Source organism: Eimeria acervulina, genomic scaffold (assembly GCF_000499425.1).
Source record: "Eimeria acervulina Houghton genomic scaffold, Eah_scaff643, whole genome shotgun sequence".
NCBI lineage: Eukaryota > Apicomplexa > Conoidasida > Eucoccidiorida > Eimeriidae > Eimeria > Eimeria acervulina.
The window spans coordinates 4582-19223 of NW_013547227.1; the positions used below are offsets into that span (position 1 = coordinate 4582).

Below are 14642 nucleotides of genomic sequence, written 5' to 3' on the forward strand. Positions count from 1 at the left end.
AGCAGCAGCGATGTTGCAGCAGCAGGGAGGTCGCTGCAGCAGCAGCAGCAATGTTTCTGCAGCAGCACGGTTGCTGCAGCAGGAAGGCTGCAGTAGCAGCAAGTTGCACTAAGGCTGCTGCAGCAGCAAGACAGCAGGAGAAGCAAGGCAGCTGCTGCAGCAGGAAGGTTGCTGCAGCAAGGCAGCTGCTGCAGCAGGAAGGCTGCAGCAGCAGGAAGCTTGCATTGATTGCATGCGTGGGGTGTAAAAGAGTTATTTGCTGCTAGCTTATTCGCTGTCTGAGTCTCCATAGGGCTCTGAGCCGCTGATGTCACCATCTACTTCTATTACTAACTTTGTCGGTAGCGTCTTAGGGCTGCTGCTGCTGCTGCTGCTGCTGCTGCTCTTGCTGTTGCTGCTGTTGTTGCCCTGGGGTACTTTGGAGACAGCTGGTCTTGAGAAGCTAACAGACTTGTGGTGAGGTGTAGCTGCAGCTACTTCTGCTGCCTTTCTTTCTCTCTTACCCTCTATTGCTGCAGCAGAACCGTTAACATAAAAGGCTCTTGTCTTTGGCTGCAGCTGAGGAGACACCCCATTTGCTTCTTTTTTCATTGGCCGCACTTTGCGGTTGTTTGCTGCTGTTCCTGCTGCTGCTGCTGCTGCTGCACCTGCTTTTGCTGCTGCTCCTGCTATACCCCCTGCAGCAGCAGCAACAGCATTCCTATCCGCGCCACCACGGCGTGTCTCCACTGTCTCTGCTGCTGATGCTGCTGTTGCTGCTGCTGCTCCTGCTGCAGCCCCTGCTGCAGCTCCCGCTGCTGCTCCTGCTGCTGCTGCTGCACGTTCTGCTGCTTTTCGTCTCCTAGCGCTGCGGCTTCTTGATTTACTTCTTTTTCTTTGTCTGGCAGTCTGTCTGCCTCTACTTCGCTCTCCCCCTGTCTCTCCTTGCTGCTGCTGCTGCTGCTGCTGCTGCTGCTGCTCATGCTGCAGATGGTGCGGCTGTAGATGGTGCGGCTGTAGATGGTGCGGCTGCTGATGGTGCTGCTGCTGCTGCTGCTGCTGCTGGTGCTTCGCTGTGAAATCTTTGTTTCTGTTCGGAGTGGGTGAGGAGACCCTGGTTGTATTGGGGTGTCTGCGTGTCTCTTCTTGCTGCTGCTCTGCTGTATTGGCTGCATTTTGTTTTTGATTAAACGGCGACCCCTCTCTTAACCTTCTCTTATACTCGCCAGGCGTCTCCAAGACAGAAGAAGATAAAGAAAATAAACCCACTTGCTGCTCCTTTGCTTCGCGCTGCAGCGCCTCCAGCCTCTCTAACAACCCGTTGTATTGAGCATTCTGACCCCTATACACACAAACCCTAAACCCTAAACCCTAAACCCTAAACCCTAAACCCTAAACCCTAGTGCATGCAGCGCTAGGGAATTAAATGCAAGTAAACAGCAGCAAACAACATGCATGCATGCATGCATTGCTGCAGCAAACCCTCTTAACGAGGAGACAAAGGAGACAAGGCATATAAACAACCTAAACAAACATTAATAAACGAAGAAATAAAACAAAAGCATCAATTAATAAACATATAAGCAGAGCAAAGACACAACCAGAAGCTGTGCATTAGCAAACAAAGAAACAAACAAAATGAAAGAGCTGCCTATACACTCCAAACACAACAACCAATTAAGCAGCTGCCTATACACCCCAGAAACACCCGTATTTAAATTAAATAGCTGCATGTACACCGCAGACACACCACAACCCAACAGAGAAAGCTCAAATCAACAGCAGCAACGCAAGAATGCAAGATCAAAAACCAGCAGCAACAGCAGCAACAGCAGCAGCATGCATGCATGCATTCAGTCTATATTGCATGCATGCATGCATGCATGCATGCATGGATGGATGGATGCATGCAATATAGACTGACGTGTATATGGTTGCGAGTCCAGCAAGAAGAAGAGACTGCGAGATATCTTCACACCAGGCCTCTCTTTCTTTCTTTGACAGAGTATTTTTAGGTGTTTGATAACAGAAGCAGCTGCGAAATAGATTAAAAGGAGAGAAGGTAGAAGAAGAAGCAGCAGCAGCAGCAGCAGCAGCTTTCATTGATGCTGCACTCTTTAAACTCGCAACTCCTCCTAAAGAGCTGCACGGTACTAACACCTGACACACCAGGCGGCCGTACTGATCTTTTGCTAGCAAACGAATAAAAGCTACGCGGTTCAATACCTTCTCTTTTGCTAATCGTGTTGCCTCCTGTAAACATAAACAAAACAATAATAATAATAATAATACTAATAATAATAATAACAATACAAACAATAATAATAGTAATAGTAATAATAATAATAATACAAGCAAAAATAATAATAATAATAATAATACAAACAATAATACTAATAATAATAATACAAACAATAATAATAACAATAATAATAATAATAATTATATTGTATTAAGAAAAAGAATAATCAGAAATATTAAAGACAGAACAAATAATAAAAAAATAAATAATAAAGACAGATTAAACAACAAAAAATAATATTTAATAAATAATAATTAATAATAAAGAAGAGCAAAAAACAAAGAAAAATATAAAATAAACTCTAAATAATAAACTCTAAATAATAAACTGCTAGGAATCAACAATTAACAATAAAGAATAAAAAATAATAATAAAGAATAGAGAAGAGACTGTCTCCTTTCTGGTGTATGTTTGTCTCCTTTCTGGTGTATGTTTGTCTGCTTTCTCTTCTACATTAAGCTTTTAAATTCTGTTTAATATTAATCTATTAAATTCTTGTTAATATTAATATAATAAATTATTGCTTATATTAATCTATTAAACTATTGTTTATATTAAACTTTTTATCTCTGTTTAATAATGTGAATATATTAACTTATTGTTTACAATTATAACAATCTACTAACTTAATGTTTATTATTCTAATAATATATTAATTTATTGTTTATAATAATGTTAATATATTAACAAATTGTTTATAATAATATATTAACTTAATGTTTATATAAATATATTAACCTAATGTTTATGATAATAATAATAATAAGCAAATTATTTATAATAATCTACTAACAAACTATTTACATAATCAAATAAACTTAATATTACTAGTACTACTACTACTAATAACAATAATATATTAATAATAATAATATTAATAATATATATTATTTAATGCTGTTTGTACTTCACAAAAAGGCTGCCCGGGTTGATAGACAAATTATTTATAACAATCTATTAACAAACTATTTACATAATCAAATAAACTTATTATTACTAATACTACTAATAATAATATATTAATAATAACAATAATATATTAATAATAATAATATTAATAATATATATTATTTAATGCTGTCTGTACTTCACAAAAAGGCTGCCCCGGTTTGCCGAGTTTGGGTGTCTCGGGAGCATCAACGCCGTATATCCGAATTCTAATTGTCTCTCCTTTGAGTTTGCCCTTCCAGGCTGAGCAATATGAAAATAAAGCAGTTCTTTGATGACTCTTCTGCACCGGGAAAGGAAACTCTTTATGACCATTCGGGATGTGCCTATACACCCGAACACACACAAACAGAAGAATATATATATATATATATATATTATATAAATATACATCTATATATTATATATATATGTATATATACATATAGCACATATATATATATATATACATATAAAATAGATATATACATGCGTATATATATGTACATTATTTATGTATTCTAATCTATAAACATATATATATATATATATGCATACGTATACATGTATATATATATATACATGTATATATATAGATATATATATATATATGTAGATACAGAGAAAATAAAAAAGAAAACAAAGCACACTGAATTTATTATACTAAAAAGATAAACACAAAAAAGAAGTTGAGTTAAATATATTATATTAAAGATATACACAAAAAAACAAAGAAAATATGCGTAACTTAATACAAAAGAAATGTGTATATACTATATATTTATATTTATAATTTATATATAATTTATATTTATATTATTTACATAATTTCTATATCTATTATGTATTACAAAATATAATGCAATAAGAATGAGACACAAAAGAAGCTGGGAGGCCGCTCAATTTAGGGTTTAGGGTTTAGGGTTTAGGGTTTAGGGTTTAGGGTTTAGAGAGACCTTCCCCTGAAAGTGTCTCCATCGGTAACATTAACAACCTGCACAACGATGCATTTATGCTCTAAGATGGCTGTATAAGGGACGTAATCTTCAGTTAAAAATAAACTGTCTCCTTCAATAAACTCTGAAGGTTGACAAGGTAAAGCAAAGGGGGGAGGAGGCTCTATTCGCCTTCCCTCAGGGGTAGAGGCCTTCGCTCCCATGGGGACACTTTGCTGCTGCTGCTGCTGCTGCTGCTGAGAGGAGACACTCTGCTGCTGCTGCTACTGCTCAGAGGAGACACACTCCTGCTGCTCCTGCTGTAAGGAGACACTTTACTGCTGCTGCTGTTGCTGCTAGTGTTGCTGCTGCTGCTGTAAGGAGACACTTTGTTGCTGCTGCTGTAAGCAGACACTTTGTTGCTGCTGCGAGGAGGCACTCTGCTGCTGCTGAGGGGAGACACTCTGCTGCTGCTGCTAAAAGGAGATGCTTTGCTGCTGCAGGGAGGAGACACTTTGCTCCTGCTCTAACGAGACAGTTTGCTGCTGCTGTTGTACAGAGACAGTTTGCTGCTGCTTCTCCTATTGCCGCTCTAAAGAGCTACTTTGCTCCTGCTACAAGGAGACACTTTGCTGCTGAAGGGAGACACTTTGCTGCTGAAAGGAAACACTTTGCTGCTGAAAGGAGACACTTTGTTGCTGAAAGGAGACACTTTGCTGCTACCAGAGGCCCCAGCAAACAGAAGCGCTGAGGAGGCCCTTAAAGAAGGGACAGAAAAAGCAGCAGCACAAGGAGACACTCAGATGCTAAGAAAGAGACAAAGACAAAGATAACCTGCTGCTTGCTTCCTGCTGCAGCAGAGACAGCTAGCCAGCTGCAGCAGAGACAGCTAGCCAGCTGCAGCAGAGACAGCTAGCCAGCTGCAGCAGAAACAGCTAGCTAGCTGCAGCAGAAACAGCTAGCTAGCTGGGAAAGACAGGTATACAAGGGCTGGTGTACGGAGTTGTAGGCCGCAGGTCCCGCGTTCGATTCCCCCCTTCGTCTCTAAATAAATAAAAAATAATTGCTGCAGCAAAGAGAGAGCAGGGTCAAGATAATAGTAATAAATAAATAAATAAATAAAAATATAAATTTATTTAATAACTTAAAGTGTAACAGCAAAGGGATCGCAGCAGTTGTCTTCATATAAAGGCTGAGGAGGCCCCCCTAGCCGACGTCAGCTCAGGTGTATGTACAGCTCTCTGGAGCATTATAAAGAGTTTTTAATTTAAATAAATACAAACAAATTATATAAACAGAAACAAAAAGGAAAACACAGACACAAACACACGCAGCAAAATCAATAGACACAGCAGACAGGCCGCCAGGGGCCCCCGGGGGCCCCTCTGATTGCTGCTGCTGCTGCTACTGCTGCTGCCGGTGGTCTGCCTGTCATTGCTGCTGCTTCTCTTGGGGGGTTCTGTCTCTGTCTGTAACGAGCTGTCTCCTTTTGATAATCTGCATATAAAAGCATTAAGAGTATGGGTCTCTGTACTGCTCTGTCTCTGTCTATTACACCTAACAAAGAAGAATATAAACACACTTTCTTATTGATGCATAGAAAGCTGCAGCAGCTGTCTCTCTCAGCAGCAGCAGCAAACAAACAAACCATACAAATCAACCCACCAAACTAAACTAAACCCTTCAAACCCTAAACCCTAAACCCTAAACCCTGAACACTAAACCCTAAACCCTAAACCCTAAACCCTAGCTGGGGGCACCATAGGGGGGGCATTCAAAGTCCCCCCATGATCTCTACAGGCATGCGTGAAACAGAAATCATCAGCGGTCCCGGAGGCCTCCTTTCAATTGCAAGGGCCCCCCAAGGGGCCCCCTTAGGGGCCCCCCAAGGGGCCCTCTTAGGGGCCCCAGAAGGGGCCCCCCTAGGGGCCTCAGAAGGGGCCCCCCTAGGGGCCCCCCAGGGGGCCCCCACATTGGGGGCCTCCTCAGGGACCAGCTTAGGGGCCCCTGAAGGGGCCTCTTCCTTGGGGGCCCCCAGAGAATGCTGCGGGTGTACAGGGGGCCCCCCTTGTTCTGCTTCATGTTGTGCATGCTCTGATGCATGCAGTGCATGCAAGGAGAAGGAAGGAGGTGGTGTTGGTGTAGATAAAGAAGAAAAAGAAGGCGGAGACAGCGATCTAGCAAAGAAGACAAGAGAGTTTTTGAGTATTGATTACTCAGGTGTATCTGCAGCTCTAAATAGATTTCGCTATGACCCAAGACTCGCAGTAGCACTTCGTCTGCCTTCTTCTTCTTCTGTCTCTTCACCTCTCTACTCTCCTGCTGCTCTCCAGCAGCAGCAGCAGCAGCAGCAGCAACATGCAGCAGCAGCAGAACAGCAGCAACTACAACAGCTCTTGCCTCCACCGCCTCCTCCTCTGAATTTAAAGCGTCTCTCCTGCTCTGTAGACACCATCCTCGCAGCCCACGAACAGCAGGCCCTCCAGGTGCGTCTTCTCAAGGGGCCCCCTCAGGAGCCTTCTTAGGGGCCCCCTTAGGGGCCCCCCCTAAGGGCCCCCCTAAAGACCCCCTAGGAGCCCTGTTAAGGGCCCCTCTAGGGGGCCCCCAAGGAACCCCCATAAGGGCCAGCCGCTAGGGGCCCCCCTAGGGGCCCCCAGAGGGGCCCTCCCTTAGGGGTACCCCCCTAGGGGCCCCCAGAGGGGCCCTCCCTTAGGGGTACCCCCCAAGGGGCCCCTCTAGAGACCCCCGTTAGGGGCCCCCTCTAGGGGGGGCCCCTAGCGTTAGTGTTAGCGACAGCGTTATTAGTGTCTGTTACTGTTTATTTGTTTGTTTGTTTGTTTGTTTATTTATTTGTTTCTTTATTTGTTTGCTTGTTTGTTCGCTTATATATACAAATGCATGCATTCATTTATTTATATTATTTATTTATTTTATTTATTTATTTATTAATTGATTTATTTATTTATTTGTTTATTCAGGCGTACGCAGAGAGCTGCCCAGACATGCTGTCTCTAAATGAAGCGGTGCATGCAAGCGAAGACTTGCTAACTAGTTTAGAGGAGACTCTAAAGTTTCTTTGTCATGATTTGGGGCTGTCTGGCGGAGGGACAGAAGCAGTTGCAGCTACGAGTTTATCTCTTGCTACGAAGGCTAATAATAGACAAGAAATATGTTTGCTGTTATCAACATATCTAGATCAAATAGCAGTAACAAGAGGACTTGTTGCTGCTATCTGTAAAACAAATCTAAATGAAAACACTAAACCCTTTCTTCAGGCTCTTAAACACTTAGCAAAAAAGATAGAGCATGCACAGCAACCAGGGATGAAGGAGCGGAAGAGCGTTGTAAGTATTATCTACTCTATTATTTATTATCTTTATTTATTTCTTCATTTTATTTATTTATTTTTTTATCTTTTGTCTCTCTTTATGTCTCTCTCGTCTCTCTACTGCTGTCTCCTCCTATCGCCCGTTATCCTTCTATCTCTGTCTCTCTTTCTGTCTCCTTTTGTCTCTTTTTATATTTATTTGTCTCTTTTTCTGTCTCCTTTTGTCTCTTTTTATGTTTATTTGTCTCTTTTCCTGTCTCCTTTTGTCTCTTTTTATGTTTATTTGTCTCCTTTTATGTTTATTTGTTAATTCTTTTTGTTTATTTCTGCTTCATTTTGTTTATTTTTATCTGTCTTTCTGTCTCCGTGTATATATATATATATATCTTGTGTGTCCTCCTGTCTCCTCCTGTCTCCTTTCTGTCTCTTCACTGTCTCTCTCTTCTTCTTTGTCTCTTTTTTGTCTCCGTCTGTCTCCTTTCTGTCTCCTCTCTGTCTCTCTTTTTTGTCTGTTGTTTTACTTTTTTTGTCTTCAGCTGTCTTTTGCTGTCTCCTCGCGTCTCTGAGTGTCTCCTTTTGTCTCCTTTTAATTATTTCTGTCTCCTCCTGTTTGTTTGGTTGTTTCTATTTGTTTTTGTTTGCATGCACTGACTTTAATAGCCCCTATATTAATATTATATTATACAATATTATATAATACTATATAATATTATATATTTTGTTTGGGTGTCTCCTTCCTGCAGCAAATGTGCTTGCCTGAGTTATATCGCTTAAGAGACACTGCAGCAGAAAGAATAGTAAATTATTTATTATTTAAACTGTCTCTTCTTCGACGGCCGCATGCAAACATATATATTTTACAGCGAGGAGAGCTATTAAAACATAAAGATTTGTTTGTCTTCTTAGCAGAGCAGTCTCCTTCTTCTGCTGCTGCTGTTGTTGCTGCATACACTCGCACGATTTCGGGTGTATACGCAACTCTATTCAAAACATATCATGCTCAGCTGCTCAACATGATGATGCAGACACAGCAGCAGCAGCAACAGCAGCAACAGCAGCAGCAACAGCAGCAGCAGCAGCAGCAGCAGCAGGTTGGGGGCAATGCAGCAAGCCCGGAGACGCAGCAGCAGGATATAGATGCAGATGGAAGAGTAAGGAAGCATAATAAAATATATTTGTCTCCTTTCTGCTGTTTTGTCTCATCGCTTTACTTCTTTTGCTGTCTCCTTTTACAACCTTGTCTCCTTTTATCTCCTTTAGTCTTTACTGTCTTTGCTCTGTCTCCTTCTGTTTTATTTCTATCATTATTATCTCTATCAATCTTTGTTTGCCTCTCCTTTCGCCTCTCTTTGTCTCCTTGTCTTTTCTTTATCTTCATTAATTCTTCTCTCTCTCCTTGTGTCTCCTTTTCTATCATACTATCTCTTTTTGTCTCTCTGTCTGTCTCTTCTTTGTCTTATTGTCTCCTTTTATATCTTTTTATCTCTATTTTAGCCCCATGCTGTGTCTCTGTTTGTTTTTTTCTTGCTGTCTCCTTTTGTCTGCAACTGTCTCCTTTTGTCTTGTCTCTTTGCATCTGTATTTGCTTTTAGGGTTCTCTCGTTGCTTCCGCTAAACAAGTTGTCGGGTTTCTTGCTCGGCTCGGCAGCAGCAGCAGCAACAGCAGCAGCAACCTTCAGCAGAACTCCTCTGCTCTACTCAGCAGGTAGAGGGCTGCAGTCGTCTGTCTCTCCTTTTTCTATTTAGAAACTGTCTCCTTCTTGATTGTGGTTTTGATGTCTCCTCTTTGTTCTTTTATTGTCTCCTGTCTGTCTTTTAGTGTCTCCTTTTGTTCTTATTACTGTCTCTTTTTTGCTTTTTTAATGGTCTCCTTTTCGTTATTTTATTGTCTCCTCTCTATCTTTTGTTGTCTCCCTCTAGTTTTTAATTGTCTCCTCTTTGTTTATTTGTTGTCTCCTCTTTGTTTATTTGCTGTCTCCTCTTTGTTTTTGTTTTTAAGTGTCTCTTCCTTGCTTTTTAATTGTCTCCTTTTCGTTATTTTATTGTCTCTTCTCTGTCTTTCAGTGTCTCCTTTTGTCTTTTACTGTCTCCTTTTTGCTCATTTATTGTCTCCTCTTTGTTTATTTGCTGTCTCCTTTTTATTTTTAAGTGTCTCTTCTTTGTTTTTTAATTGTCTCCTTTTGCTGTCTATACACTTCACTTTGTTTGAAGTAAATGCGCTTAGTTGCGGTGTACGTACACCTCAAATCAGCCAACCGAGACATCATTCAATCTCCTTGCTGCTGCTGTTGCTGCTGCTGTTGCTGTTGCTGCTGCTGCTGTTGCTGCTGCTGTTACTTTTGCTGTTGCTGTTGCTGTTGCTGCTGCCGTTTTTACTGCTGTTGCTGCTGCTAATGCTGCTGTTGCTGCTACTGCTACTGCTGTTGCTGCTGTTGCTGCTGCTGCTGCTGTTGCTGCTGCTGCTGCAGTTTGGGGACAAGAGACAGCATCTTATCGGAGTTAAATGCGGAGCCGCTGGTAGCGCTTCTTCCTGCTGAGGGTGCAGCAAAAGCAGCAACTGCTTCTTTTTCTGGTTTCTCTTTTTTTAAATCTCTTTCTCACGAAGGATCTGCTGCTGCTGCTGCTCCTGCTCCTGCTGCTGCTCCTTCTGCTGCTGCTGATGATGCTGCTGCTGCTGGAGCTGCGTCAGCAGCAGCAAGGAGCGGCAGGCCCCAAGTGCTTTACTACGAACAACTATTCAGGTGTCTCCTCACACCGCATGCACTCGTAGATGCATATACACCCCAGCACAGCTGCAGCACACATAGACACAGCTGCTGCTGCTACTGCTGTTTTGCTGCTGCTGCTGCTTCTCCTTTTGCTGCTGTTACTGCTGCTGCTGCTGTGCATGCATGCATGCACTTAAGTTTTATTTTTTTTTGTTTTGCAGGTCGCATCAGAAGCTGCTGGTAGACACAGCCACAACTGAATTAATATTTCTTACAGAGTTCTTTCTAAATGCAGGTAAAACAAAGCCCCTGCTGCAGCAGCAGCACTTGCTGCTGCTGCTGCATGTGCTGTTGCTGCAGCAGCAGCACCAGCAGCAGCAGCGGCAGCTGATGCTGCAGAAGAAGCACATTTAAGAGACGATTTTGCGCTGCTTTGTTTTTCTCTTTATCTCCTGTGATCATCATCATCATCTATTGCTGCTGCAGTTGCTGCTGCTGCTGCATGTGCTGTTGCTGCTGCTGCTGCATGTGCTGCTGCTGCTGCATGTGCTGCTGCTGCTGCATGTGCTGCTGCTGCATGTGCTGTTTCTGTTGCTTCTGTATGTGCTGCTGGTGCTGCTGCTGCTGCATTTGTTGCATTTGTTGCATTTGATTTAATATGATTGTTTGCTGCTGTTGCTGCTGCTGTACGTTAGGTTTAGATATGCAGTATCAGACTTTGTTCGCGGATGTCTTTAATAAAACAACTTCTTTTTTTGTGTCTACACTTCGATGTTTGCTGCAAAACTCCACGGACCCAATTGGCGTTGCTCTGATGCTGCATATCAATCAGCATAATAGGTAGACACCCTGCTGCTGCTGCTGCTGGGTTTGCTGCTGCTGCTGCTGGGTTTGCTGCTGCTGCTGCTGGGTTTGCTGCTTTTGCTGATGCTTTTGCTGCTACGGGTGGTTTTGCTGCTGTCGCTGCTTTTTCTGTTGCTGCTATTGGTTTTGCTGCTGCTGTTGCTATTGTTGCTGCTGCATGCGCTGGAGGAGTTCGGGCGCGGGTGTTGCTGCTGCTACTGCTGCTGCTGCTGCTGCTGCATTTGTTTGCATGCTAATGAAAGGGGGCCTCGATAAATTGTTGCTGGCGAAGTAGTTGCTGCTTTAAATGCATTTATTGTGTGGGGTTTGCGGTGTATACGCAGACAGCTGCTGCAGAGGCGGAAGGTGCCCTGTCTCTTTTCTTACTTAGATCAACTCAATGTCTGTCTTATTTATTTGTCTCCTTTTTCTGTCTCCTTTGCTTTTTATTTCTTTTTCTTGTTTGCCTGTCTCTTTGTTTGTTCATTTATCTCGTTTGTTTGTTTGTTTGTTTGTTTGTTTGTTTGTTTATTTATTTGTTTGTTTGTTTGTCTCTGTGCTTGTTTGTTTGTTTATTTGCTTGTTTATCTCCTTTGTTTGCCTGCTGTCTCCTTTGTTTGTCTCTCTGTATTCTTTGTTTGTTTGTTTGTTTGTTTGTTTTGTTTGTCTTCTTTGCTGTCTCCTTTCTCTGCTCTCTTTCGGTGTCTCCTTTAAACTCTGTTGCTGCTATTTTATAGCTCTGTCTGTCTCTGTCTGTCTCTGTCTCTCTCTGTCTCTATCTCTCTCTCTGTCTCTGTTTGTCTCTGTCTGTCTGTCTGTCTGTCTGTCTGTCTCTCTGTCTCTCTGTCTCTCCGTCTGTCTCTGTCTCTCTCTGTGTCTCTGTCTTTAATGATATTTTTTGCTGTCTCTCTTTTCTTTTTTAGGTTATTTTATCGAGTCGTCTTAACGCTCTCCTTCTTAGCAGCATTGACACCCTAAGGGCGGCTTTACCTCAAGACACACAAACCCCTGCTGCTGCTGCTGGTGCTGCTGGTGCTGCTGGTGCAGCTGCAGGAGCAGCAGGAGCAGCAGGAGCAGCAACAGGAGGTGCAGCAGCAACACAAGGGGGCCCCACAGCTGCTGCTGCTGCTGCAGCAGGCGACTCTGCAGAAGCATCTGCTGCAGCAGGGTCGTACGCCATCATACGCAGCGCTGGAGGTCAGCCAAGGAGAAGTGCTGCTGCTGCTGCTGCTGCTGCTGCTGCTGCTGCTGCTGCTGCTGCTGCTGCTGGTGCTGCTGCTGCTGTTACTGCTGGTGGTGGTGGTGGAGATGTTACTGATGCTGCGACTGATGGTTCTGCTGCTGCTGCTTTTGCTGCTGCTGCTGCTGCTGCTCGTACTGCTGCTGCTGATACTACTACTACCATTGCTGCTGCTGCTGGTGCAAGTGTTGCAGTTGCTGCTGCTGCTACGAGTTGCAGCAGCTGTAGCTACTGTTGTTGCTGCTGCTTTATTGTTTACAAAGAGATAAAAGTAGGAAATTAAAATGATAATTGTTCATGTGGGGTGTCTGTCTCCTTTGTGTCTCCTTTGGGGTGTATGCGCACCTCGCATGCATGCATGCAGAGCTAACAGCGAGCATTGCCTATCTTCAAGCTGGACCCTTTTCTCTGTCTCCTTTACCTGAAGAACCTTTAAAAAGAAGGCTGCAAGAATTGCAAGCAGCAATATTAGAGCTGCTCACAGTACGTTGCCTTCGTACCCTCTACTAAAGGAGACAGCATTTTATTAAAGATAAAGGAGACAGCATTTTATTAAAGATAAAGGAGACAGTATTTTATTAAAGATAAATTAAACAGCAGATTAAAGATATATTAGACAGCACATTAGATAGCAGACAGCAGACTATAAACAGCAACAGGAGACACCAGAAAGGAGACAGCAGAAAGCAAAGATGAAGGAGCAGACAGCAGAGAGAAGACAACAGACAAGAGAGAAGAGACAGTAGACAAGAGGCAGAAGACATAGGAGACAGGAGAGAGGAGACAGGGTCTCCTCCTAGGGTTTAGGGTTTAGGGTTTAGGGTTTAGGGTTTCTTGCTACATATATTGTATCTGTCTTTCTTTCTTTTTGCGTGTACATATATCTGTCTCTCCCTGTCTCCTCTTGTTTGTGTCTTCCTGTTAGTGTGCATGCATAGATATTAATTATATCTTTATCTCATTATATCTTTATCTCTTTATCTGTCTCCTTTGTTTCTTCAAAGGCTTTTGCTGCTGCTATCGGAGACCCGTTGCCTCGTTCTGTCTTTCTGCTTAATCATGTTGATATTCTTCTTTCTCTCTTCTCTCAACGCCGCGTTATGCCTGAAGTCTGCACTACGTAAGCCCACTCAAATGCATGCATGCATGCACCGGCTTGCATGCATGCATGCATGCATGCATGCATGCACCGGCTTGCATGCAAGTAAATGCTCATGGGGCTGCATGCATGCATGTGGGGTTGCATGCATGCATGCATGCATGTGGGGTTGCATGCATGCATGCATGTGGGGTTGCATGGATTTATGGATCCAGCTGCATGCATGCGTTTGTGTTTTAATGCCTGCAAGTGCATGTGAAGTGTATATACAAGTATATATATATATAAACAAATATATGTACAAGTATATACATATATATATATATATATAAATGAGGGTTTCTTGTCGGTTTGTTTGTATGTCTTATTAATTTTTCAGGCTGGAGCATCTGCTTTGGGAGCAAATTAATATTTATGTTGAGCAGCAGCTGCAGATTTATTTCGCTGACTTAGTGCGAGGTGTACGTGCAGCAGAAGAAGTTTTAGCAGCGGAGCCTCCCCCAGAGAATTTATTACAAGTCTTAAATATTAAACAACTGGAGACAGCTGTTAGTTATGCATGCAGCATTTATTTATTGTCTCTTTTCTTTTTGCTCTGTTTCTATTTGTCTTCGTCTTTATATCTATATTTTGTCGGTCTGTCTTTGTCTTTGTTTTGATGCATGCATTTCTCTGTCTCTATCTGTTATAGTGCTGCTGCTGCTGCTGCTGCTGCAACTGCTGCTGCTGCTGCTACTGTCTCTATTGTGGCTGCTACTACTGCTTCTGCTACTACTATTACTGCTGCTGCTGCATATGCTGCTGCTGCATATGCTGCTGCTTACGCTGCTGCTGCATATGCTGCTGCTGCTTATGCTGTTGCTGCTGCTGTATACGCTGATGCTGCTGTTGCTGCATATGCTGCTGCTGCTGTTCCATATGCTGCTGTTGCTGCTGCTGCACATGCTGCATGTGCTTCTGCTGCTGCTACTGTTCCATCTGCTGCTGCTGCTGCACATGTTGCATATGCTGCATATGCTGCTGCTGCTGCTGCTACTGCTGCTGCTGCTGCTGCAGGCAGTTAGTTTTAGTTCTGGGTGGCGCTCGCATTTGAGCTGTCTGCATGCGGAGGCGATAAATTCTTTTGCGAGTACAAACAATGCGCTGGAGATTCTTAAGCAGGTATATTTAAATAAATTAAGTTAAATAATATATTTAATCAGAAATAAACAAAGAAAGATATTATATAACAGAGACAGAGACAGATATTATAAAGGAGACAGATAGAATAATAAAAGAGAA

At 42.6% G+C, this 14642-nt stretch overlaps 2 protein-coding genes across 2 annotated transcripts; one reads left to right on the forward strand and one right to left on the reverse strand.

Annotated features, from left to right (window-relative positions):
- Window positions 1–267: 267 nt before the first annotated feature.
- On the reverse strand, window positions 268–4367 carry EAH_00045280 (nuclease, putative; the record flags this gene model as incomplete). Its single annotated transcript, XM_013391603.1, has 4 exons — window positions 268–1314; window positions 2149–2232; window positions 3369–3555; window positions 4165–4367. 4 exons carry the CDS (start codon window positions 4365–4367, stop codon window positions 268–270), a joined length of 1521 nt encoding a protein of 506 aa, XP_013247057.1.
- Window positions 4368–5930: 1563 nt separating this feature from the next.
- On the forward strand, window positions 5931–6668 carry EAH_00045290 (hypothetical protein; the record flags this gene model as incomplete). Its single annotated transcript, XM_013391604.1, has 1 exon — window positions 5931–6668. One exon carries the CDS (start codon window positions 5931–5933, stop codon window positions 6666–6668), a length of 738 nt encoding a protein of 245 aa, XP_013247058.1.
- Window positions 6669–14642: the final 7974 nt, after the last annotated feature.